The 25,804-nt window shown below is 36.5% G+C and overlaps 1 protein-coding gene across 3 annotated transcripts in view; it reads left to right on the forward strand.

Moving 5' to 3' along the window:
• Positions 1–25,804, forward strand: part of BRD10 (bromodomain containing 10) — a 59,845-nt gene that overhangs the window by 26,636 nt on the left and 7,405 nt on the right. For 2 of the 3 annotated variants that reach the window (XM_083816570.1, XM_083816572.1), the window contains exons 5-7: positions 5,555–5,644; positions 21,548–21,663; positions 25,409–25,596. In XM_083816570.1, the coding sequence (XP_083672696.1) occupies positions 5,555–5,644; positions 21,548–21,663; positions 25,409–25,596 (394 nt within the window). The remainder of the gene's footprint in view (positions 1–5,554; positions 5,645–21,547; positions 21,664–25,408; positions 25,597–25,804) is intronic. The other variant, XM_083816571.1, reaches the window with a different exon arrangement.

A 25,804-nucleotide genomic window follows, 5' to 3' on the forward strand; every position in this document is an offset into this window, starting at 1 on the left:
AAAGTGTGTGTTTCTGTATCTATTTAAATGCAAAATTAACATTTTTACATTTACCTATGTAAAATGTTAATTAAAATTTAACAAAATAATCCCATCTCTTTTAATCAAATCTAGGCTTTAGATCTGGTTTAGGTGAAGGTAAGATCTGTCAGTATGAGCAGTTTAATCTTATTAGGGAACTTTTCAAACATTTAACTTTCCTTTTTCAAGAGGACAGGCAGGACTATTCTGACTGTGTTACAAACACTTGCAAATATTAAAACATTTCTATTTGCAATGCTCCTAAAACATTTAGAGCAGCGTAAAGCATGTGTCTTGATACTTTGCGTACATAGATTGCCAAACTTCATAAGATCATGTAAATATTTGAAGATGAGACTATATTTTTAAATATTTGATAAGACAAGTCTTTACAGTGAAACATGTAAGGGAGGGTATAACCATAAAAGATGTTGCAATTCATATCTAAACGTTAGCTCTTTTAAGGAAGAAAGCAAAAAAATGAAACCTTTTTGAAAATTTATAAGCGGTTTTACGTGCCTGCAGTCTACAGATGTAAGAAAGAGAAAAAAGTAAAAGCCATAATGTACTTTATTTCGTAGGAATAGATCCCGCACCTTAGTGTAAATCCTTTAACTGAAAAATAAAAAAAAAATCAAATCTGAGAAAATGAATCTTATTACATCTTTTAATATATGCAGTCACAGAGACCAAATGACCCAAGTTGTACATTAAAATTAACAACAACAAAGAAAATTAGGATATAAGTGTGTTTAATAATCCTAATGTTTATAATGCCAGTTTTAACCATCCTTTTGAGGAAACATCACACAGATTTTCTATTCTCTCATAGTTTGAATGTCATGGACGAAACAGTGAAAGCACAGATTAGTGAAGGTCAATGAACATCACTCCCTACTTATATGTAATTTCAGACCTTATACCAGGTTTTTAAGGCTGTTCTTAAAAAAGCAGTTATCAATTAAATTCTCTTTACCAAATAAAAGCACACAAAACATACGCTGTTTTTAATATTTTGTTAATATTTTTAATGTTGTTGCACTTCTTTTAAAATAAATTCTGATTTACAAGGTTATAGTTACTGTTTCTTGTTAATGTTTTAAAGAAATGACAATAATTATACTCCTGTACAGCAAGGATACTAAGGTGTTTTTTTTTCTACCTCTGTCCCTGTTACAAAGTACCTTTATGTCCAGTAGTGTTTCCTCCCAGTCTTTTCCCATCCCTGTATACACATGTAGCTATATAGACCTGTGTGTACCATAACTAAAGAAGGAACACATGTTTCAGGGAACTGGGTTAACACTTTGGCTTTTCTGTAACTGTGTCTAACAGTTTCAGCTTTCATCAGCAGTGGTCTATATTAAATACAGAGCTCAAAAAGGAGGTATCTAGATATTTTCCACTTGGAAATTGTGGTAAGAAAAGAACAGTTTCATGGGAAAGTAACTTAAAATCATGCAGATAACCTGAATTTAGGCACAAAACCACACTGAAGTGTTCTATGTTTACAAAGCTTGGCTGAAGTTCCAACTGGTTAAATAGGGTCAAGGAGGGAGCATCCATGATCCAGGGGAGCACACTAGCTGTGTATTTATGAATAGATCCGCAGATTCCTTTTTTTTTTATGACGACAAAATTCATGTATTAATTCTGAGGGATCACTGGAGAGTCCCAAGTTGGAATGGTGCTTGTCTTGCCTTAGAAAAATCTGGAGAGATTTCTTATTCCTGTCTTTCCTCCTTGGGGTTCTAGGAAGCAGTGAGGGTCTTTGAGAGATTACCAGGATCTGAGATTGTATCCTAATGGGAGAAGTTCAACACTGAATTTGAAAATTTAATGGAAAACTCAATATGTGAAGCTTCCTTTGTGTTCAGTTGAAAAACAGAATGCTTATTGCCTGTGAAAGTTCAGCCCATATGTAGTAAGTCCCATGCCTGATCTGAAAATGCCTGTGTATAGTGAACATGTACATGACTGATGTACGTGACTTGTACATTTATGGAAATACTGACAACCCAGATCTTTAAGTCACTGTGTAATGTTTTAGAGAGTAGGGAGTAATTTTTCACTCCCTTTAAGTCATGATGGAAATGTTTTTTTTCTCTTCAGATTCTTTTTCTCGTGATAGATAATTAGAACGCGTGTTCCTCAAGAGCAGTGTGTGAAACGACAGTGAACTATCAGAATGTGACAGGAACATTAGATTGTAACATCAATACCTTTCTTTTTGCATTCACTTTCACGTAACCTGTTTAAACATATAAACCAATTTACAAAGGGAGTATTGCTTGCAGAAAATTGAATTGCTAAGTTCATGCAGTTAACAACCATAAGCAAAGAACCCTGAAACATATATTAGAGTCTCATTATGAGAAATACCTGCTAGATTATATATCAAGATGATCTAAAGAAAATTTTCTTTTATTGTGTTTACTGACAGTCCGTAGATGTAATGCAAAAGAAAAAGAAAGTTTTAAATTCTGTGCCTAAAACAATAATGATGTAAATAATTGAAAAGCATTATTTTTTCTCTTGCAATATATTGCAAAATAAATGAAGTCATAAGCTAAGCTTGTTGAAGTAAGATAGTAAATAAAGGCTGAAATAAGCTATTACTTATTCAACACAATTTTAGAAATTCTTGATAATTTTACTGATCTTAATACATCCTAATGGTTGAGTCATCCTAATGGCATCCTTAAAAGGCAGAGAGACCTGGGGCTGTTCAGCCTACAGAAGAAAAGGCTCCAGGGTGACCTCATTGCAACCTTTCAGTACTTGAAAGGGACTTATAAAAAAGATGGAGAGCGACTCTTTGCACAGTCAGGTAATGACAGGACAAGGGGGAATGGTTTTAAACTAAGAGAGGGGAGATTTAGATTAGACATTAGGAGGAAATTCTTCACTATAAGGGTGGTGAGGCACTGGAACAGGTTGCCCAGAGAGGTTGTGGATGCCCCATCCCTTGGAGGTGTTTAAGGCCAGGCTAGATGGAGCCTTGGCCAATTTGATCTAGTGGGTGGCGTCTCTGCCAATGGCAGGTGGGTTGGAACTGGGTGATCTTTAAGGTCCCTTCCAACCCAAACTATTCTATGAGTCTATGATGAAAATTTGACCGTAAGTGCATTAGAATTTTTAGGCCAGTTGTCTAAAATTTGAGAAATTCCCAAACTACGTATCTTTGTAGCTTTAATTCCCTTCTGTTAAAGGATGCACTCCACTCTTAAATCACTGTTCTTCTCATCTTTACTTCAAAACGCTGGCTTCATTATGTAAAAAATGTTGGCCAAATGATAGAATTTTCAGAAATAGCTCCTTCCCAAGCAGTGTATATCTTTAATATCTTATCTCAAATCCTGCTTTTTATAAACAAATACAGATTTCTTCATGAATGCTTTTGTAGTGTTTTTCAGCATAGTGTTGCAGTGTTTCAGACGCTAAACTCATTTTGACAATAAATCCTGTAATCTGAACTGGTGCCACCTTCATTGTTTTACCAGTGGATAAGTGGTATGCAGGTATTAGCCTTAAAGTACATCTGTTCTGATGCCAAATTGAGACATAGATTTGATTACTCTTCCCTGTCACTACCAGCCCCAAGACAACTAATTTTTATATATTAGCTGTGTTTTTTTTTTAATGTTGATGTAATTTGGACTGATACACACTGACCATTTCGCAAATCGGATTCTTATGTCTCGAGTGACTGTTCTGAAAATGAGAAACAGGACTAGGACCTGTGACAAGTTTGGCAACCTGAATTGTCCGATGACATGTGGAAGCTGTATGGTAAAGATAAAATCGGTATTTCCAGGAAAGCATTCAACTAACATGATACTGAAGTCATCCTTCTTAAAAAACTCTTGCCTTACTACAAATGATCTTTTAGAGAGAAGTTCATACACTTCAGCAAATGAAGTACAGAGTTAAACGGATAGTATCTTTCTTTGGCTCATAGTTCTTGCTTTGTCTTTGATCCCTGAATTAAACACATTTGATATGAGAAAATAAAAAGCAACAATACAATTCAAAAACTGAATTGTCAGTTACGTATGGAGTTGTATGTGGTTATAAAGGAGTGGGTTATAATTGTGTAAAGGGAAATCTCTACCTATGGCTTTTTTGAGTTACATCAAGGGCTTGATGTGACAAACTTGCACATTTTTGGATAATAATGCTGTATCATAGGTTTGTTTGCAGGCCAGATGGGAGAAGAAAAAACATTATTTGGATTCTCTTTTATGTACTTGGAACTTCTTTACATGTAAAACAGATGTGCAATATTGAACCTCATAGAGTTGCCCATAGCAATAATATTTTCTGGATCAAGAGAGAAACGGTCTGGAAGTTAATTTTTACACACTTCGTCTACAGCAACACAGTGAAAATTTCCTTATTCATTCTCGATTTTGAACTTATGAATGTGAACACTGTAATCTTTTAGTTGAAGTTGCTCCATTTCCCTAATGCTCTTAAATGTACACAAATACTGTGAAAATAGTTACATGTATGATACTAGAGGCTTCTGAAATTTGTTTTGCTGAAATTGTCTGTTCTGTGTTAAAATAATGAAACAACTTAGTGTTTTTTGTATGAATTTACTCCAAATCTAGAACATCATGTGCAACTGAAGTAAAGATGTATTGTTGTGAATTACTGATTTGGCATAAAAAAATGATAGCAATTTTATCATAAGAGTGTATTTGTGGGCTTCTTGTGTTTAGTTTTTTTTTTTCCTACTTGGATTTAATTTTTTTTTTCTAAAGTTACTTCAACATGTTTTCAATAGTAATGAAAACATTTCCACCTAAGGGTGGAAAAGTCTTTAGATGCAGTGGCCTGAATGAATCTAATAGCTTAATCATTTCCAGGTTAGTAAGCCTGTAATTGCCCTAAGTGACAGTAAGCCAAAACTTAAAGGTCATTTGTGTTTCTTTGAAAATTTGTTCAAGCAAATAACATCCATATTGTGGAAGGAAAAATGTAAAAAGCTGTTTGCTAAGAACAGGAGTAAGAAGGAAGTCCAGTGCATTAAATATAGTCCCTTTGCTAAAACAAAAGAGATTTGATAGACATAGATAGGTTTTCTTTCTGGAATACTTCATATAAACCTACAAGGTTCTGTGCATAGAAAAGTTGTAACAAGTGCAATAATATTATAACCACAGCATAGTCCAAAGCTAGCACATATTAATTCACCAGGTTATTGTTTGGTACTCAAGCCTGTTCTGACTCATTGCTATGCTTGAGATAAATTTGGTAATTTGTGTCATTCGCTGCAGTTTTGAGAAAATACCTACATTTTGGAATGGAAGCTCACATGCAGAAATACAATTTATATCTGAAGTGAAGTACTTTCTTAGTAATTTGATTTGAAGAGGTCCTGGTTTTTTTACATTAAATAATGTAAGAAAATAAAAATCACATGGTTGGCACCAAGTAATAGCATGTGCTTTTAGATTTTATTTGACTTCATTGTGCATTTTCTAAGTCCCACATTACCAAGTGTTTATGTTCATTTGTTTTTTAGCTTATTTGCACTAATCTTGATGAACTCAGGGAATTAATCACAAAGATTGAGAATGAACTCAAAGATCTGGAGGACATTAAAAAGAAATCGGTATGTGACATAAAAAGTTTTCTCTTGTATGAGTATAAAACTATGCCAGTTATTTGCTGAGGCCTGTCGATTGAAGATTCTATGCCTTTTCAGTGATTGCATGAAACCTCATAAGGTTGGAGACCATAATCTTCATTTTTTCTGTGTGTAGTGCGCTGTTCACAATGTTCTTTTGATAAGTAAATTCGATAACTAATTGTTTGCACTTTTCACTGCCAGAATAAAATGTGAGTAGTGGTAATACCTTAGAAGGAGCAGTTCATTTCTGTTAAATATGTTCCTTGAGAACAAACTCTTGCCAACAGGCAAATACAGGGCAGGGTTCTCTTATCTGTCTATGCAGGACTGATCAGATCTTCTTGTGCCGTGACTGTCAAGATGTTTATTAGGATTCCTAACTTTTATTTTGCAAATAAGTTACTAAAATTGGCTTTGCTTATGTTTTGTATTCAAGTAGGTTGTGCAGGAAAGCATGCTATCTGGGTTTAGATACAATATTGAGATATAAATTTTCAGTGAAGTACCCTGAGAGTCTATGCAGCTGAAAAACTTAAAAGAGTAACCATTAGAAAGAGAATCCGCTACGTTTGGGGTTTCATTAGGAGGCACTGATTCTCCCCAAGGTGCGGGCTGGCTTTAAATACATAAATTGTGCTCATTTAAATGTCCCTGAACAGCCAACTCTTGTTAGTAATGATTTTTTCACTGCAGTTTTCTTTATTAAACCTTTGGTGGGCATTTCTGTGTCTTTCCTATGAGCAGTAGTAGACAAAATTGTTGCTTTTTCTATACTTTAGAAATTAGGATGATAATTTATGTGAATATCCTTAGTCTCATGCAGAAACATTCTTTCTTTCTAATTTTTTAAATACAGGAGAGAGACACGGTATAGGAGAGGCACTGAAAGACAAATTTCAGTGAAGACACTTAACATAATAGTTATCTGTCTTTCTTTCTTTGGATATTGTGACTTCACTTGAAGTTATTTTGTAGTTGCTAAATTGCAGATTGGTTTTAAGATAAGAATGTCAAGAGGTTATCAGAAAGGCTATGTCAACAATAGAAGAAAAAGCCAAAAATGAGAGTACACATCAGCATATCAATAATCCTAGTATAGGTGAGACTTTTTGTACTAGTAAAACCATACCAAGACTTCTTCAAGGGTAGACAAATGCTAAATATGTCATAATTGCTCTTTGAACTGAAATCTGATAATGTCATTATGTAAATAAGTTGCATGACTTCAGCAGGAATACTATGTTTAGTTCTAATCACACCATCTTAAAAACCAGACAAACTCTCAAGTACGGGGGAGTTGAGATACAACTCAATCAGTGGTCAGAAGTTGTGAGGTAAGGACAATCTTTCTTTGTGCTTGTATAGCTCTATCTGATTATGATTCTGGGTCTTTAAACGCTTGTGATATAGAAGTACTACATAAAGAATAAAGACTAGGATTAATTGCTGAAGAAGTGATCATAAAGAAACAGTGAAGTATTGATTTAAAACATTGGGAAATTGCATACTTCTAAAAAATACAAATAAAAAGATGTTAAGTTAGCAAACTTGGCTAGACAAAATGTGGTTTCACTTTGCAAGGGAAGTTATTAGAGTTGCATTTTTGATGCCAGTAATGCCATGCATAATTAAGTTAGATAACTTTAGAAGAGAGGCAGACTTTTGTCTGTCAGCTCTGACACAAATGGCACTGGCAGTTCCAGAAGCATTCACAATTTCTTTCAGTTTTCTGTAGGGTCTCACATATTAAGTGAAACTGATTTGACAATGCAAATGTGGCCTAATGTGAAAGCTCATTTTAATATGATAAATGATGATAATTTTGAGGCTGTTCATGGCCTTTTCTTGTTTGGAACTGAAGGTGGTGGAGATGGTGGTGTTCTTACTACTTCATGGTATCTGTCTTGATGGCTTTTTTTTTTTCATGGTGAATCTTCTTCATGACTAGCTCTCTTGGTAATACCAGTTATAGTATTTGTTAACACATGTTACTGAGTTAAACTCTCATAGAAATCTTTAAAGCTTATGGTAAATACTAACATGTATTAAAACTATAGCTTTTCTAATTTACATTAAGACTTTAACATACAACCTTTTTCTTTATCCTAACTGTCCTTTGTTTCCAAGGAAATCATTCTAGACTACATAAAAGGAATTCCTTTTCCAGATTTTGGAAGTACTGGAGTCTATAATGAAAGAGCTGAACTATAAGACTTCTTTAACATGAGTAAACATACTGTTTGCTGGCATTTTTATAGATAGTTGGACTCATATCTGACACTTTTCAGAACATCATCTTCAGCCAGCAAATGACATGAGAGATATTTAGCTCAAACAAATTTCTTTGGCAAGTTAAAAGCAAATTAGAACAGGGTTATGTAAAGGAAAGACATGGATAATTTTAAATGTAGGCATTACTACCAATTCCTCCCACAACAGTGAAATAATAAACATATTTGAAAGAATTTTCACTACTCTTTTGTACATCTGCAATACCTTTTGAATTAGCCATGAATAGAACTTATCCATTTCACTTCTGCATCATTACTGTTGAGTTTTTTATAACAATGATGAGATTTGCATTAGTGCCAGTTTGCAGTAACTGTTCGGAGAAAAAAAATGAAATTTGACCTCAATTCTTTAATGCTAAACTAAAATTCAGTCTTAGTATTACTTCTTCCCAGACTGCTCTCCTGTTGAACGCTAGCCACAGTTCGGATGTGAGGCTGCATTTTCACACATGCTTTCAACTGACATAAGCAAAAACTGCTGCCAAAAAATAGTTCCTATTCTCCATCACTCCGGCAGCTTCTGTTTTCTCTGCCGCTCCATAAGAGAGGGCAGCAAAATTCTTTGTTCAGCTGCATAGTGAGATTGAGTCTGCAATAAACCAAACATTCTTTTCTACAGCTGGTGAGGTGGTTTTAACCCAGATCATTTTCCTAGAGCAACTTATTGTGCACTTGCACAAATACCTCTCTGCTTGTCTTCTGCCACAGCTTGAAGGGTTGCTGTAAGGACAAGAGTGAGCATCTGGGAGCAAAAGAAATGGGACTGCTTTTGTCATGAGAAGTGCTCTTTTGTGGCAGCTGAAGTTGTCAGGGATATTACAATCATCTGAGGCAGGGGTGCTCTAAAATTCTCTATCCGTTCAGCTACTAAATAATTCATATCCTCACGGCCTTATGAATTTCAAGATGGAGAGAAGAGAATAAGTTAGGCAGATTTGTTATTTATAGAATATTTAGATGGAAAAAAAGAAAGCTGGAGACGCATAAAGGGGAGTTGAGGGATTTGCATCAAGTGGAGGAAATCTCATCCCTGTGCACCATCTTGTAAAACGATGGTGGGTAGCTCCATCAAGAGTGTCTAATATAGAATGACTTCTGGCTCTGGTGCATGTCCTAAAGCATGTGTCCTGGCACATACATTGTGTGAGGAGCTGTAGAAGGAAAACCAAAGGGAATTTGGCATACTGTGACTCGAGAGGAGACTTCAGGAGGTGACATCGCCTTAGGTGAAGTCTCCTTTGTACCTTTGAAAGGGATGGAACCTTTCCACAAGGCACCTCCTGCAATCTGGGCAAAGAATCTATCGCCATTTTCTGAAATTACGTCATTGTAGCTGTAAAGAATTCTTTTTTTTGACTACTAAAGATATTAGTCTTTATTTCAGTCTGTCTTTACAGGAAAGTACACAGTGCTAAATCTCATTTTTTCCCCCTCATTATTCATGATTCTCAGAGAATGTCTTAAAGTTTTCGTCAGAAGGTCAAATGCAGCATACAGTGTGGAAGTGTCAGAAAGGTGCCAGCACTCAAATAGTACCTGCCTCTATTCAGTAGCCTTGTGTGCTGCTGAAATATAACTGTAATTTGGATCTGTCATCTATTGCATTGAGTGCTGGGTATTGTCAGAATAGTATCTTAGATTTCTAGTTTGTAAACTGTTCTCTGATATTGCTCTATTTGACATCATGGAGCACTATGTTTTTTAATTATGGAGTTACAGTAGGCCAGACCCTGATGGATTGCCTTAAAATTGTCAGTGTAATCTGAAGGCTAAAGTTCTTGATTTTATTTTGCTATGTAGAAAATTTTATATCCTTAAAGGAAATCTAAGATCTAAAATCTGAGATAGGCTAATAGGAACCAAAAAGAAGCCAAGTAAAAAATGGCAGTTAACAAATGACACCTTTACAAATTAGCATATGTGAAGAGTCAGGAAGTAAGGAACTTGTTTTAAGTGAGGAACTTCCATTTTTTTAAATTAAAAAAAGTGTTACTCATTTTTGTGTATTTGTATGTGTGCACACTCATGTACATTGCACATATTTTTAAAAAGTATGTTTTGCTGTGCTTCTTAACGTTTCTGTGTATCACATTTGAAAAGTGATGTCCTTTCATTTTAAAGCAATATGAATAAAAAGTAGAGTAAAAATGGAATGAATATGAAAAGAAAATTTACAACAAGAAAAATTAGATTTTAATAAAAATTGTCTGTTTTGTTGCTAATACTATCATAGGTAAGATGCAGGGAAAGTCATCACTAGTCAGTAGACAACTGTGAATCTGAAATAGAGTGTTGGCTAAAAATCATTCTCTTGACATTTTACTCCATTTTTATTTCATGTTTGCTGAGAATTTGTATATATAAGCATGACAGTTCATTTGAATGGGAGCTCTTAGACATTTGCTCTAACTAGTAAATTGATTAAGAAATGCAAAGTAGCACCTTTTATCCTGATCAGTATGCAAGATAACAACTAACAGTCTGAAATTTTTAATCAAATTTTTTTTTGTTTTCTGCTGTGTCAGGTAAAATGAGGGAGAGTTGCAGAGTGAATAGAAATTTCTTTACTGCCATCCAGATCATCACCTTCTTTAGTCATCTGAAGTCATTTTTGCATGAAACTGTTAATTGAGCTATTCTTTAAGTCAGTTGTATGTATTTAACTGTTGTATAGTACAGCAGAACTTGAGTATTTTTTAATCTCTTCTCGCCGTTGTGTAGTATGAAGCTGTGACAGGATTGTAGATGCTTGTATCAGATAGTAAATTTGGGGCTTTTCTGCAGATGTTATTTCTTAACCTGACTTTATAGTGAGCATGTTTGTTGTAAAGTGAACTGGGCTGCGACATGATTAGTTAACTCTAGACACTGTCCTATGTCTATGTTAGAGCTTAGGTCATCCGAAGAGAGCATAAACATTCAAAGATTCTTTGTTTATTGAAATGCAATACTTGGTTGTTAGTGCCATTGGATTTGAATCATTGCATGCAAGTCTGATTGGTAACTGCATAGATGTCTGCGGAGGGAGAAGAGAGACTGGAGCCCAGGATTCCTGAAGTTAAGTACACAAGGTTAAAATGATAAAGGGCAATATGTTCCAGAGTAGGAAGCCAGACTCTCCCTACAGGAAAAGTCAGACAAAGGTGAGGGGAAGGAGAGTTAGCTAGCTATTCAAAGGACACTAGCCAAGTTTACAACTAACTAGGGTTTGTAGGAAAAAGATTGAAAATTTAGCTGTTTTGCAAAGGTGTGTAACACTTTAATGTTCTTGACGTGATAATAAGAAAGATATGAAGGAGTTTTTTAAAGGTTTTGGATTTTGCTGTTTTCTAATGTTGTTCCTGAAAGTTTAAATTAGGTAGCTGTGTTTCCCAACCCAGGTGAACATCTTGGTCTATTTTTAGGGGTGGATATATCTTCCAGGGCAGTATGATGGAACAGTGTCTTTTTGTTGTTGTTAAATTTGTTCATAGGAAATGGAAGTATCCAAAGTAAGAGAAGAGACTGACTTTTTTTCACTGCCACACATTAATTAAAAAAAAAAAAAAGAAATAATGCAAAATGGCTAATTCACTAAATATGTTTCTAAAATACTTCCTCTGTTTATAGTAAAGAAATGGGCAATATTGCCATCTGTTTGAAAACGTTTGGTAGGGGAACTGTGTTTGAACAAGACTGAACAAGTATTCCCAAGAATGCTTGGCAGAAACATATGCAACCACCAAAAATAGATTACAGCTTTTACTAATATTTCAGTGATTCAGACACCAGCTTTACAAATTGTAAACTGGAAAAAAATACAGTGTCTTCTCATTTGGGTTCTGTGGAAAATTTGTTGGTACCGGGTTAAATTTTCTTCACTTGTTAGCATGAGGTGGACTTCCTTCTCCCAATTCTTCTATTCCCTCCTCAGTGAAATATGCACTGTGCTTGACAATTTGGGATGTAAGGAGTTCTCTGTTATACATATTTGCATAGTATTAATATACATGCAAACAGATAATTCTACAGTCTGAGAAATCTGTGTATGCTTTTGATTTAAACTTTAGATGAGGAGATCCTTATCCTAAATCTTTAATGGAATAACATAATTTTAATAGATCTAGTCTTGCAGCTGAAACATAATATTTTAATTTCATCCCAGGTTCTGTATCACTATGCATCTTCTTCTGCAAAATATCTAACATACTCTTTTTCCATTCTTTGTCCTAAAAACTTGATTTGTGCTTTACTCACTTTCAAATAGTCTGTTATTGCTTCTTTCTGGCTTGTCTGCATCTTTAAAAATACTGCTATGATTCCAAAACATAGAATTTGGAGTCTGAAATAAGGTTTTGAAATTCACATTTATGTTTATGCTATTTCTTATACTCCTGAGGCAAGAATGAGCACGTGGAGCTTTTGGAAATCCAAGCAGCTAATTAATTGCTTGCCATGAAGGAATATAGCCATTTATAGGCTTCAAATTTTGAAAGATTTCCTGCAACAATTACTTCTCTGCAATTTCTGTCTTGTGGTTATTTCATTAGCTTTTCATATTTTTGTCTCAGTCTTGAGTTTTTCATAGCTTCTCCAGTACTTCTTTTGCTTCCTATATCAGGTGTATTTTTTCACAGCTGTTTTCTCTTAACATCCCTTGATTTTTCATGCCTTTCCTAGTTTCTAGTCTAGTCCTCCAATAAATGTTTGCTAAGATGTTTCACCTAAGCCACTTCTATCATATATGTTTTAAAATTCTAGATGTGAAGGTGTGAGTTCTGCATCAAAGATATGAATAGATACTCATACATTTAATATGGAACGTTTTCATCAAAGAGTTACTGCTGTGTATTCGGGACATTTCACAGTGCTTTGGATTTTGGTCAGTTAGTATGTTATTTTGAAAAAGCATGCAAGGCATTCCTGTCAGCACACAGAGTTGAAATAAAACAGTTGATTTTAAGGTGTTAAGTTGAAGAATAGTGAAATATATATATGTATATATATATATCTCCAGAGTTAAGAAAGATGAAAAATTCAGCTATATGAAAGTCTGATGAGATAATTAATTAAAAAGAACAACAGCTTTTTTAAACAGTTTAAGATACTGCATACATCCCATTTCTTCATGAGTTACAGAAGTATAAGTTAATTAATATCTTGAAGTTCTTATAATTAACAGCAAAATGTGACAGTTCAGTGGTATATAATTTGTCTTCTGAGTTAGTCTGGCAAAGATAGTAAGATAAATACTTAAAGGGGTCTTATAAAAAAGATGGAGGAGGACTCCTTACTCAGGTAGATAATGATTGGACAAGGGGGAATGGTCTTAAACTAAAAGAGGATAGATTTAGATCAGACATTAGGAGGAAATTCTTCACTATAAGGGTGGTGAGGCACTGAAACAGGTTGCCCAGAGAGGTTGTGGATGCCCCATCCCTTGGAGGTGTTTAAGGCCAGGCTAGATGGAGCCTTGGCCAATTTGATCTAGTGGGTGGCGTCTCTGCCAATGGCAGGTGGGTTGGAACTGGGTGATCTTTAAGGTCCCTTCCAACCCAAGCCAGTCTATGATTCTATGAACATGCTGATAATAAACTTTATCACGCATTTTTGTGTTTTATAGCTTTAAATGTGGGAAATAATCGATGCAATGATAATCATGTAGTAATTTTGCCCAAGGAAAATTAGGACATGTCTGAATGTCTGAAGAGTCATTTAATAGTAATGAGCTAAATCATGAGATAAAGACACATCCTGTAGCAAGAAACTTATTTTTGTGCTCTTGGGTTGTTGTGGGCTTTTTTTTTGTTTTGTTTTGGTTGTTTTTTGTGGTGGGGTGGTGGTTTTGTTTGTTTTTGCCAGTCCATTTGTTTGCAATGTTTAATAAGAGCTTGGGGTACCATTTCAGGATATAGCTTGGTTTGATTGGATTCATGTCATGGAAGTGCAAGTTGAAATCTTACCCAAAAAAAAGCCACAAAAGTTTGAGGGCTGACATAAGGTGTTCACCAGTCTTTTAATTAGTTACATGTAAATGCTCAAAAAGATAATTGATAAAGAGATGTCATGAGTGAATTTGCTTTATGATTTACTAGCAGTCATTCTTCCTGACTCCATCCCAGTTTTCTAATAAAATCAGAGGTTAGCAGGTGATAGATAAAAAATTAAGAATGACATTGCTTAGGGTAAATACAAATTATTGGCTTGCAGGAACTTCAACCATAGAAAGTAACTCCAAGCTTTTTCAAAATGAAAGCACATTCAATTATAGATGAGTTTGTATAGTATGAGTGATCTCACTATTCATTCTTATTTAGTCAAAGCTTCCACTCAAGTGTCTGAAATTCTAGTAGTCGGCCCATAAGTTGGTTAATAACAGCATTCAATATCAATCCATCTCTGAATTGAAAAAGTTATTAATCTCTTTTCTTTAGGTATCTGATGTCCAAAGCAGCTGCAGATCATCAACTCCCTCTCCGTGTGACATCACTAGAAAACGGTAGACTGGTGATGTCACACATACCACAGAACCCCGCTGCAGAATGGAGCAGGCCTATTAAGGGTAAGGTAAGTTTTCTCCCTCCACCACCACCCCTTTTCAACAATATTGCATGGTTTTATAAGATTTCTAATTTCTTTATTTTATATCCCCAGGATATAAAGTAAAGACTAAAGAAAACCTTATAAAACTGCATAATATTGTGGTTGTGTGTGTGTGTGTTTATTTAAAAAACGAAACAAAAACTCCCTTACGAAGTTCAGTCCTTACCCCATATACCAATATCCTGGCTCCAGTCTGCTTTGGGGTTCCATGATGAATATGCCAGAATAGTGTATGTTGGGACATCACGGAGAGTGGAGTCAGCATTCCCTGGCTGCTCTGGATGTCAGAAACCTAATTTTAAAAGGTAAGTTTTCAGCCGAGAATGTGTTGAATGTCTCTCTTTGCTTATGTAGAAACATTCAACACATTTCTGATTTTTTTTTGTTTTGTTGTGTTTGCATTTTTAAAATTTAGTTGTAGCTTAACACAGCTTCAGGTAACATTTTGTACTCAGCCTCAGTCTAGGCCTTTTTATCTCATTTGCTTTGTTGTTAATACCATATGTTGTGTTTGCATAAAAAAATAGTGTTTTGTTCATCACTGCCTGAAACAAGACCATAACTAGCAGTCAGATAGTCAAATAGCAGTATAGAAGCAGTGCTATTGGGAATGTGAATTACCAGCAATGTAAGAATGTAATTCTGCACACATCCAAGTTAGTTACTGGATATTTCTGCATAAATAATCAGTTTGGAGTGTAGGCAGTAAAATCGTATCGAACATACAATTAGCTCAAGTAAATTGAAGGGGAACAACTCCTTTGTATATGTGTTAAGAGCAAGCCTTTCACTGATAATGAAAGACCTTTTTTCCAATAAAGACTCTCTTGGGTTGAGGTAGTTGTGTATTTTTATTCCATGTGTACTAATAAAATGCTGTTGAAGTTCGTATACACCGGAAGGTAGTACATCCAGATCTCCATCCCTACGTACCCCTCATTGATGAGAGCACTGAACTATGGAGCTGTAATAGCTACTCAGTTGTGTAAACCCTGCTGTTCGACTAAACCTCTCACCATGGATTTTCACGGGCAACTGTATTTTGATTACTCTGAGTAGAAAGGTCATGGCTATTCTGTGCTGATAGGCAACTTTTTTACCCCTGAGATCATAGAATCGTAGAATATCCTGAGTTGGATGGGACCCACAGTGATCATCAAGTCCGACTCCAAGAAAGTCAAGCAGAACCATGAAAGCAACACAATGCTGCATTCTATTCATCTGTTGATCCCGTTAGCACATCAGTTCATATTCAGAGGCTTTATCTTTCACCTTAAGAAATCCTCTAGTCCGACATTTGAAGAGATACCTTCAAATTTCATGGACCTTGAAGCAGCAGTACTGCTATTGCTGCAGTAAGTCAAGCGAGGCCTGCTGAGTTGAATTCTGAAAACATGAAGGAATGGCGACTCAACAGCTTTTCTGGACAACCTGTTCTAATGCCATTGGTTTCTGATAAAAATACATTTTCTAAAGTCCATCTTAAACCTCCTAAGCTTCAATTTGTGGCCATTTTCCTGAATTACACATAAATATTTGTAAAGGGAAGTTTATGTTGTATAGAAAGTAAGCTGCTACATATTGCTGAAGTAGGGAGCTAAGTCATAGCTTCATCAATCATTGATTTGCTTTTTTCTTGGAAAATCACAAGACTGTGTTGTAGTTTAACCCAGCAGGCAGCTAAGCACCACACAACCATTCACTCACTCATGCACACCAGAGGGAGAGAAGCATGGGAAAAAAAAAACAAAAACAAAACTCGTGAGTTAAGGGCAGTTTAATAGGAAAGAAAGAGGAGAGGAAAAAAAAAGAAAAGAATACACAAAATAAGTGATATACAACACAACTGCTCACCACCAGCTAACTGATGCTCAGCCAGTCCCTGAGCAATGGTAGCGCCCTGCCCTCAGGCCACTACCCCAGTTTTATTGCTGATCACGATGTCATATGGTATGGAATATTCCTTTGGCTGGTTTGGGCACCTGTCCTGGCTGTGTCCCTTCCCAGCTCTTTGTGTCGCCTCAACCTCTTTGCTGGCAGGGCATCATGAGAAGCTGAAAAGTCCTTTTTCCAGTAAGCACTGCCCTGCAACATCTAAAACATCAGTGCTTTATCACCACTATTTTCATCATATATCCAAAACACAGCACCTTACCAGCTTCTATGAAGAAAATGTACTCTATCCCAGCTGAAACCAGGACACTATATTGGAGAATTAAATTGCGTAAAAAATGTAATGCTAAATTTTGTAGTGATGTGTCTCAAGCTCATAGACATTTTTTATTTCCCTTTTTATATTTTAAAATTTAAGGAACAATAGCTGATCGAACAGAACTACAAACATTGAAAAAATAAGGAACTTTTTTTCAAACTTTTTGGCCCCTATATGTTCTGTACTTTGGCTATTTCTGAGGGAAGAATATTCTTTCTGAGGAAAAGATATTCTAATTTGTGTGTGTTGTCACTACTAGATTTACTGCCAACTACTAAACCCCAGTAAAAAAGTGAGTAGTTGAAATACAGGAAAATAATTTACAAATTTGTAATTATGTAATTACATAATTGCGTAAAAATGGTTGGAAATCAAATTGGGTTTTCTAGAGATGGCAAGTAGAGGAGAATAATTTTCATTAGAAAACTGTCACTAGAATTGTGTGTATTTTTTTCCTTTTTTTTTAAGCAAGGAGAAATGTGACCTGTTAAAAAGAAAAAAAGAAAAAAAGAAAAAAAAAAGCTTTCCTTGAAGTGATAATGAAGGCGGTAAAGTTCTGAGGTCTATTCTTGATTAAGCCTTCTACTTGTGTCCGGCTATTCGATGCATGATACAGGTATCACTTCAAAGTTTACTCAGTGATTCAGCTAGTATTTATCTGGCTCATAAATACAGCTTTTTTTCAGTGTAAACCAAATCTTATTTAACAATAAATGAGTTTCTTAGAAATTCACAATGTCTTGTTGTTTTTACTCTGTAGTCATTTTAATACTTTTTTTTCACACATCCCATTCTTTGCTATATCAGATCATGTACAGCATTTCTATATTCTGACAGTAATGATATAATTTATTTTTTGTTTTGACATAATCCACTGATACTATGTAGTATATAATCAATCACTTAAAACTCTGTAAAATGTTTTATATACTTTACAAGAAAGATAAATCTGTGCACATAATTCTCATAAATAAGCAATGAATTCTGTTGACTGCTAATATTAAGAGGTGATAATGATTGCCTTTGGTAGTCTGCAGTATACACAAAGGCTATTTCCTGTTGCAGTGCTCAGTGGCAGGTTTTATGCTGCAATGTGTTACATGTGCAAATATGACTGGCCACAAGTGGGGAAAATTAGAGCAGTTTCCTGGCTTGTCTGTGGGCTCAGCACTGTTATATGGTAATGTGGCATAATTTCCTAGTTAAAACCTTCTGATTTTTTTAATTTTAATTGAAGAATTTGAAGGAGTAGCTGCTCATTTTGCTGTGTAATGTATAAATGATTACTTATAAATAAGATATCTGGTCTTGAAACAAGCATTCAGCATGATTGGCCCTGCTGCACATTGGAGAGACCAGCTGAAATTTGTAGAAAGGAATTATTCCACAGTCCATAGAAAAGTCATTACAGACTGCTGGACAGCAGACAAGTTGAGCTTCATCCAACCTTTCCTGCCGTAGGTTTCTTTGTGTGCTGGACCACAGGAAGCTGTTAAGTATATGAACTCTATCAAAAGCTGAAGATATGTATCAAATACATAGGTTCCCAAGTCTTGCTTCTTTTTCTTGCAGAATTGTAGTCTCTTTAGTTTCTTAACATCTCTGACAAGTCAACAGATGTAATTAATCCTCATTTATGTAAAATGCACTGAATTAGTTAGAATAGCAAAAGTACTATGGCATACCACATCTTTTTGTAGCTGTTCATATATCACTAAATCACAGAATGTTCTGCGTTGTAAGGCAACCACAAAGATCATTAAGTCTAAAATGGACTACCTAAAAGTTAAACCATACATCTGAGATCATTGTCCATATGCTTCTTGACCTCCGGCAGGCTCGGTGCCGTGCCCACTGCCCTGGGGAGCCTGTCCCAGTGCCCGAGCACCCTCTGGGTGCAGAACCTTTCCCTAACCCCCAGCCTGACCCTCCCCTGTCCCAGCCCCATGCCGTTCCCTCGGGCCCTGTCGCTGTCCCCAGAGAGCAGAGCTCAGCGCCTGCCCCTCCGCTCCCCTCGTGAGGGAGCTGCAGGCCGCCATGAGGCCTCCCCTCAGCCTGCTCTGCTCTGGGCTGAGCGAACCCAGGGACCTCAGCTGCTCCTCACATGTCTTCCCCTCCGGACCATTCACCATCTTTGTAGCCCTCCTTTGGACACTCCTGGACACTCCGGTAGTTTTATGTCCATCTTAAATTGTGACACCCAAAACTGCACACTGTGGTTGAAGTAAGGCTTCACCAGCACAGAGTGGAGCAGGACAATCACTTCCCTTGACCAGTTAGCAGTACTGTGCTTGATACACCCCAGCTGACTCACATTCATTTTACCATTGACCAAAACCCCTAGATCCCTTGTATTGGGGCTGTTCGCTGGCCTCTCAACCTCCAGTCTGTATATAATCAAGGATTGCCCCAGCACAGGTGCATAATTTGGCACTTGCTCTTAAGTTTCATACATTTGGTGATTGCCCAAATCTAATTTGTCAAAATCTCTCTGCAAGGCCTCTCAACAGGTCCTAGTTTATTATCATCTGGAACTTACTTAGTATGCATTTGAGTCCTGTGTCCAGATCATTCATAAAAGCAAACAAACAAACAAAAAAAAATGGCTCCAGAACAGAGCCCTGCAGAACCCCACTAGTGACTGTCCATCTGCCTGATGTAACCCTTTTGAGCCCAACCTGTCAGCCAATTTTCATCCATCACATTATGTAATTGTCTAGGTGTATGCTGGACAGTTTATCCAGAAGGATACAGTGAGAGACAGTATCAAAAGCTGTGCTGAAATCCAAAAAGATCACGTCTACTGCTTCGATTGGTCAACTAAGTGGGTGATCTTGTAAAAGGAAATTAAGTTAGTTAAACAGAATTTTCCCGCTTGAACCTGTGTTGGCTATGAGAAATGACTGCGTTGTCTTTCAGGTGTTTTCAGTAACTCCTAGAATAATCTTCTCCATAATTTTACCTGGCACTGAACTGAGACTGACAAGCCTGTAATTACCTGAATCTTTTTTCTTACCCTTCTTAAAAACCAGGACCACACTTGCCAGCTTCCACTCAACTGGGACCTCTCCGGATTCCCAGGACTATTGACAAATGATTGAAAGAGATTTTGTGATGACATCAGCCAGCTCTTTGAGTACCCTAGGTTGAATCCCATGGGGCCCCATAGACTTGGTGCATTCAGCCGGAGCAGCAAGTCCTGCAGAAGTTCAGAGTTAGCTGGGATGTTACTGTTCTGCAGTCATGGTCCTATAGCTCAGGGCTCCAGAGGTCCTAGGGCTCAGCATCAGCGCTAAAGAAGAGATGAAGGCATTAAGTGTCTCTCTGCCTTGCCTACATCCCTATTTGTGAGGTGACCAACCTCATCTGGTATGGGCTGATACTATCTCTGGTCATCCTTTTGCTGTTAACATACCTTAAAAAAGCCATTTTTGTTGTCCCCTGCACTACTGACCAACTTCAACTCCAGTTGAACTTCAGGTGTGCCAAATTTCTCCCCACAGTAGCAAACAGCATCTCTGTGTCTCTGTAGTCCTCCTGTGTCACTTGATCTTGCTTTCAATATCCGTACACTTTCCTTTTCCACCCAAGCTCTAGAAAAAGATCCCTCTTAGCTGAGCCAGCTTTCTGCCCTGCTTGCTTGACTTCCAGTACTTTGGAATTGCCTGCTCCTGTACTCTTAAGAGATGGCTGTTAAAAAGTGACCAACCCCAGTTGGTCCCCAACTTGTTGGACCCCAGTGCCTTCAAAAGCAGTTTCCCAGGGGACCTTAGTAACTAGTTTCCTGAGCAGCCTCAAGTCTGCTCTCCCCATATCCAGGATTGAAATTTTAATGTCAAAATATGCATTGTTCATTTGCTTATGTAATAAACCAGAGAACTGCTACTTGGAAAAAATACTTAAGAGGAACATATATATATCTAAGACTGTTAAGAAAGATGTTTTGCCATATTGTGACCTCTATGCAGGTTTTTTTCCCGTATCGTGTTTTGCCTACTTAAATGAGTAAAAACAAAGATAGTGCTGTGTATATACACTCTGATTGTTTTTTTACCATTATCTTTTATCCTCATTCAGCCTTTCCAGACTTAACAAACAATTCTTTATGGAAGATCATAAGATGACATATTTCAATTTGGATAAGAAAATAAGTTTTAATTACATGAGTTAAAAGCTTAAAGCTGTAGAGATAGGAAATTGCTGTCCATAGTCTGTTGTTTCATAAACAACCAATTTGCAATGCATTTCTATTAAAAATACTTTTATCTAAAACTTCGAATAAAATACAAAATTATAATGCAAAAACTGTGATTTTTCTCCCTGAAAGTTGTAGTAAATTGTTTTTGCAAATAATAATATAAATAGTATCATTTACTTTAAATGAAATTATTCTAAGATCTCCTGTAAGAATTTGGTTTCTACCTACTAAAAATGTAAATACACGTTTGGTATGAAATAGACTACTACATATATTAGTTAACAGCATGAATTAATTTAAAAACTTAGTGGTTTTGTAAGATGCTGCTTCGATTTTAAGTTTTGGCTATAAAAAAATAACATCTTTACAGTATTACTTTCTTAACTAGTATATTATCTCTCTGTAGCATAAAAAATGTGGAAATACTCGTTCGTCTTACATATGCTAAGGGTAGATAGACTAAGTGAAACTCACTAGTATTTTCTTTCAGTTGTTTTCTTTCTATATTGTATTAACATGTACCATGATTATTTTAGGATTAATACAAGAAAACAAGGTTCAAGTCTAATGCAATGATAAATAAATGGTGTTTATGTTTGCAGGGAAGATGGTACCACCGGAAGCAAGCAGTAAAGGAATTGCATGGTACGTTGATACGACTGCTTAATGAACTGTTACCATGGGAACCAAAGCTAATGAAAGCATTTCAAAGGAACAGGTAATTAGCTGCTCTTTTTTTAACAATAGTGCATGGGATGTGAAACAGAACAAAATGAATCTTTTTAAAGCTAATTAATATTAGTTCACTTCTCAAATAAACTAAGTGAATATACTTTGAGGATAGGAGGGAAGCATTGTCAATGCTTTAGATGAAAGGATTATTTTATGTTCCAGACTAAGTGTCTCTAAGTAAAGTTTAACTCCTAATTTTTTTCTTCTCTAAAATGGTCTAGAATCCTTAAGTATGCCTATCTCAATAGTTGTACCACAATCCGGCTAGGATTTGTATTGCTGTTTATTTTGCTAACAGATTCTGAAAACCTGTATCTACATAACTGGACCAGGACTTCTTATGACACTTTATGTCTGACTACATACTGTCTAAAGCTACCAAAACATGTTGCTTTTGAATTCTCCACAAAGCAATTCAAGTCAATTCTTAAAACATGGTTGTATCCCTGTGAATTTAGAATGCATCTACAATTATATTTGTCAGTATAGTGGAGACAGATAAGTAAAGGTGTTAATAGCAGTGAAGATTCTTTGAGATCTAGCACCCATATTCTAAGCCCTGGAGAGATCTGATACTGATTTTATGTCATTTGGTATTGAAGATTGGTGCCATTCTTGTCTGTTTTAGGCATAGGTGTTGACCTACAGACACACAGGTATTGCCCTATATATGTCCGTTTTGCCACATAGACACTGAAAGGGTAAATATAAGTGTGTGTTGAATTTTAGATATAGCTGCTTATATGTTGAGTGTGAAGGAAGCAACTTACACAGTTACATGGTGCAGAATTAATTCTGAAAAGCATAAAATATATTACATTAAAAAGAAACAAAACATATACACCAACGACAGTAAGAGGTGGTTCCTTAGTAGGTCACTTTATGGGTATCATTCATGAATGAAAGACCTTATTTCCTTATTAGGAAATTCAGGATATTTTTGAACACTTCACTTTAAACAATAGATCAAACTACAAGTTCTACTCATTTCTATTCTTTTCTGTTTGGGTTTCTATTCATTTTTGTCACTGTTCTTCCTGTCTGTAGCAATTCAGACTCATTTTGGAAAGTGACAGGTATACTGGTAGAAGGAATTTCAGTTTCCAGTATAGTGGCTTTCTAGTTTATCCTTTATCTATATTATCCTTTCTGTAAATTCTGCTGTAGAGTGGTTTTCTGCTTAGTACTTGTTTTTGTGTATTAACTCTGGCACTTATGGAAGTGGCTTCATAGTGTAAAGTGTCTTCACAGAAGTACTGTGTATGAGGTAGGCCTAATATGAGGGGTTTTACTCGTGTTGGTGGTGATTTTACTCATACTGGTAGCTGAGGTCTGGCATATATGTGTGCTGGTAGAAGCATACATTTCAAGTAGAGGATAGTTTGTGAGGTGAACTTGTATTTGTCATATGCAAGCTCTGTATTGTAACCACAATTTCTGCAGCAATACTAGCCTTGGCATTTCTGTGACAGAACTTTTTGGACAGACTCACAGTACACCAGGGAAAGCTCAAGCTGAAAAACAGTCTTTACAAACTGGGGGTAAGGGAAAGAGAGATGTATGGGGGGATTCTATATCAGTGTCTCACTGTAGTTCATTATGCAGCTGCAAGACAGCTGTGTAGTACCAACGACAGTGGTAAAAAAAAGGTGTCATGAAAGGGAAAAAGCAATTGAGTGAAGACTGCTTATGATAATGTAAGCAGCAGCACTATCACAGTTCTAGCTGCAGTTGTAGTGTCCAAAGGGCATGTCAGCCAGTTAACTTCTGCTAATTGAATCACAGTGTTGGCCTGCTAGGTTTTCAATTGCTGGGCAGAGCTCTTTTCAGCACTGCAAGGCCTCAATATGGATTAAGAGTCTGGAGTTTTCCTTCCTTCCTTTTTGTTGTCTTTAATTAATAGAAGTACTCTTTATGACTGAAATGCTTTTTTCCCCTTCTGAGAGGTACTCTATTCCTTTCAAAATTGTAGAGTGTAGTGTTGAATGGTATTTGAATAGCAGCAAGGTTTAAAAGGAAAAGTCACTTGTACCTGCTGATCGGATTTGTTTACTAGCACCACGCCGTAACTTCTGCTGAAGAAATGAAGGAAATTCCCATTCAGAAATGTTAATACATGTTAATACAGTAATGCTTGCCTAGTATCCTGCTGTAGTTCCCCAGTGTACTTCTGTAGTTCTTCCACACCTAGACTTAAAGCTCAAAATCCTAATGATAAGAGTTGATGAAGTATCACCACACTACATCTTCACACAGTCTTCAAGGTTGTTTTCGCTCAGTGAGTGTGTCAAAGCTGAGAGTACACAGATAGGTCTTACCGGTCCTGATGAACCTCACCCGGGTCTCCATCTACATCACATGCCTATGGGCCCAGGACCCCAACTTCAGGTCATTATGCAGCCTTCAACCTCTGCCATACAAATGTTAGTTTCCAGCTCAGCTACAGCACTGCCCCTGTCTGGTTATGGGTCTTGCAGATTTTGGCTGACCCTCAGACTGAGCTCAGTCCTGCGTCATCATTGGGTCCAACAATGACTGGACTGGGTCTAACCCTGGCGGCCATCACTGGATCTGATCCTGACCTGAAGCTGTGAATTGACTTCCCAGCTTGACCTCAGACCTGCCTCATCACCAGGAACTTGCCTGTTGATTTGGGCTCATGGCTGAAACCAGATACCATCTCCAGGCCTGCCCTGTACCCCCACTCAGGGGCAATAGGGTGGTGTCCTGGCTTGTGAGTCTTCTGCCCTACCATCTTCAATACTCAGCTCAGCTCCTCCCTTCCCATCCCTTTGGGGACAGCTAGTCATTGCTGCACTCGATTCAAAAAATTATGTTTTTAACCTATAAGAATGGGTAAAATTAAGGTTTTATTCTTACTGTGACAAAGGCTTGAGTTTAGGTCCAGACTGGATTCTAGATTGTGTTCCACACAAGGTGCTGATTGCTATCACCTTATTCTTTTGCTAATTAATCCTCCTGAATATTGTATTGGTTACCACCAGCTGAATCATGCAGTTCACTGTATTTGTATGCTAAAATATCCCTCGATCTCATCTAAACAATTGCATAGAAGAAGGGACAATGCAAATACACAGCAGTTTAGGAGTGTCAAGATAAGTGTGCTATAAAATGGATGTGTTTCTGAAGAGTGTTCAAGTGAGTAAAGCAGCTGTGCAATTCCATCACATGCACGTTCTTAGTGGAGTGTGAACCTGTGGAAATGACAGTGGCAGCTGTTCTAATGGCCCAGAGAATAAGAAGTCCTCTTGAAGGAGAAAGGTACATTAAGGTCCCATAGCTGGGCCAGAAGCATGATGCATTCAAGAAAATAAAATTTACTTAATTCTCTAGTTGACAGAGTTTTCAGAGGAGGAAGTAGACTTGTTACAGCTAATACTCAAGTTCATACAGATACGTTTGTCACAGTGCAAAATGAAGTAAGAAGCAGAAAATTAATGCAGTTAAACATTAATAGTCATAATTGACTCAGTCTTTTTGCTTATAGTTAGAGGGCTTAATGGCATACAATTCATTTTTTTGGTGAGGAAAGAAATATTACTGTTACTTCATATTTATGGGGTTTAGAGACTTGCAGTGCTACCCTGAAAATTTTTGAAGGGCACAGGTGATTAGTTCTACACCAACTTCTTCTGTGGCAGCAAATACAAACAAAAGAATGTTAAAAGAAAGTGGTATTCTTTGGTAAAGTTAGTTTTGTTACTTTCAAGGTCTAGATTGAAGAAGGACTACGATGACTTTAAAAGACATCCAGACCATGATAAATTTACCAGAGAATTGTGGAGTAATGATGAAAGTGAGGTTGATGCTGGCAAAGATTCTTTTGCAATAGTAAGCAGTAAATCTTCAGAGTCTGCAGAACATGTGGAAATTCCCAGAAAAGATCACCCAGACAATGGTAAGCATTTAATGGAATTCGATAGCCTGAACTTGATCCATGAGCTGAATCAAGTTGATTAAGGAAATGAATTTCTCCATGTGAGCTTGCATCATAATTTTTACCTTAGCTAACATTTTGTTAATATTAAAATAGATTTAGACATACATCTGACAGGTGTAGGCTAGAAGGGGGCAGAACATGACCAACATGAGAGTTCTGATTCATG

Source organism: Anser anser (assembly GCF_964211835.1).
Source record: "Anser anser genome assembly, chromosome: Z".
Taxonomy (NCBI): domain Eukaryota; kingdom Metazoa; phylum Chordata; class Aves; order Anseriformes; family Anatidae; genus Anser; species Anser anser.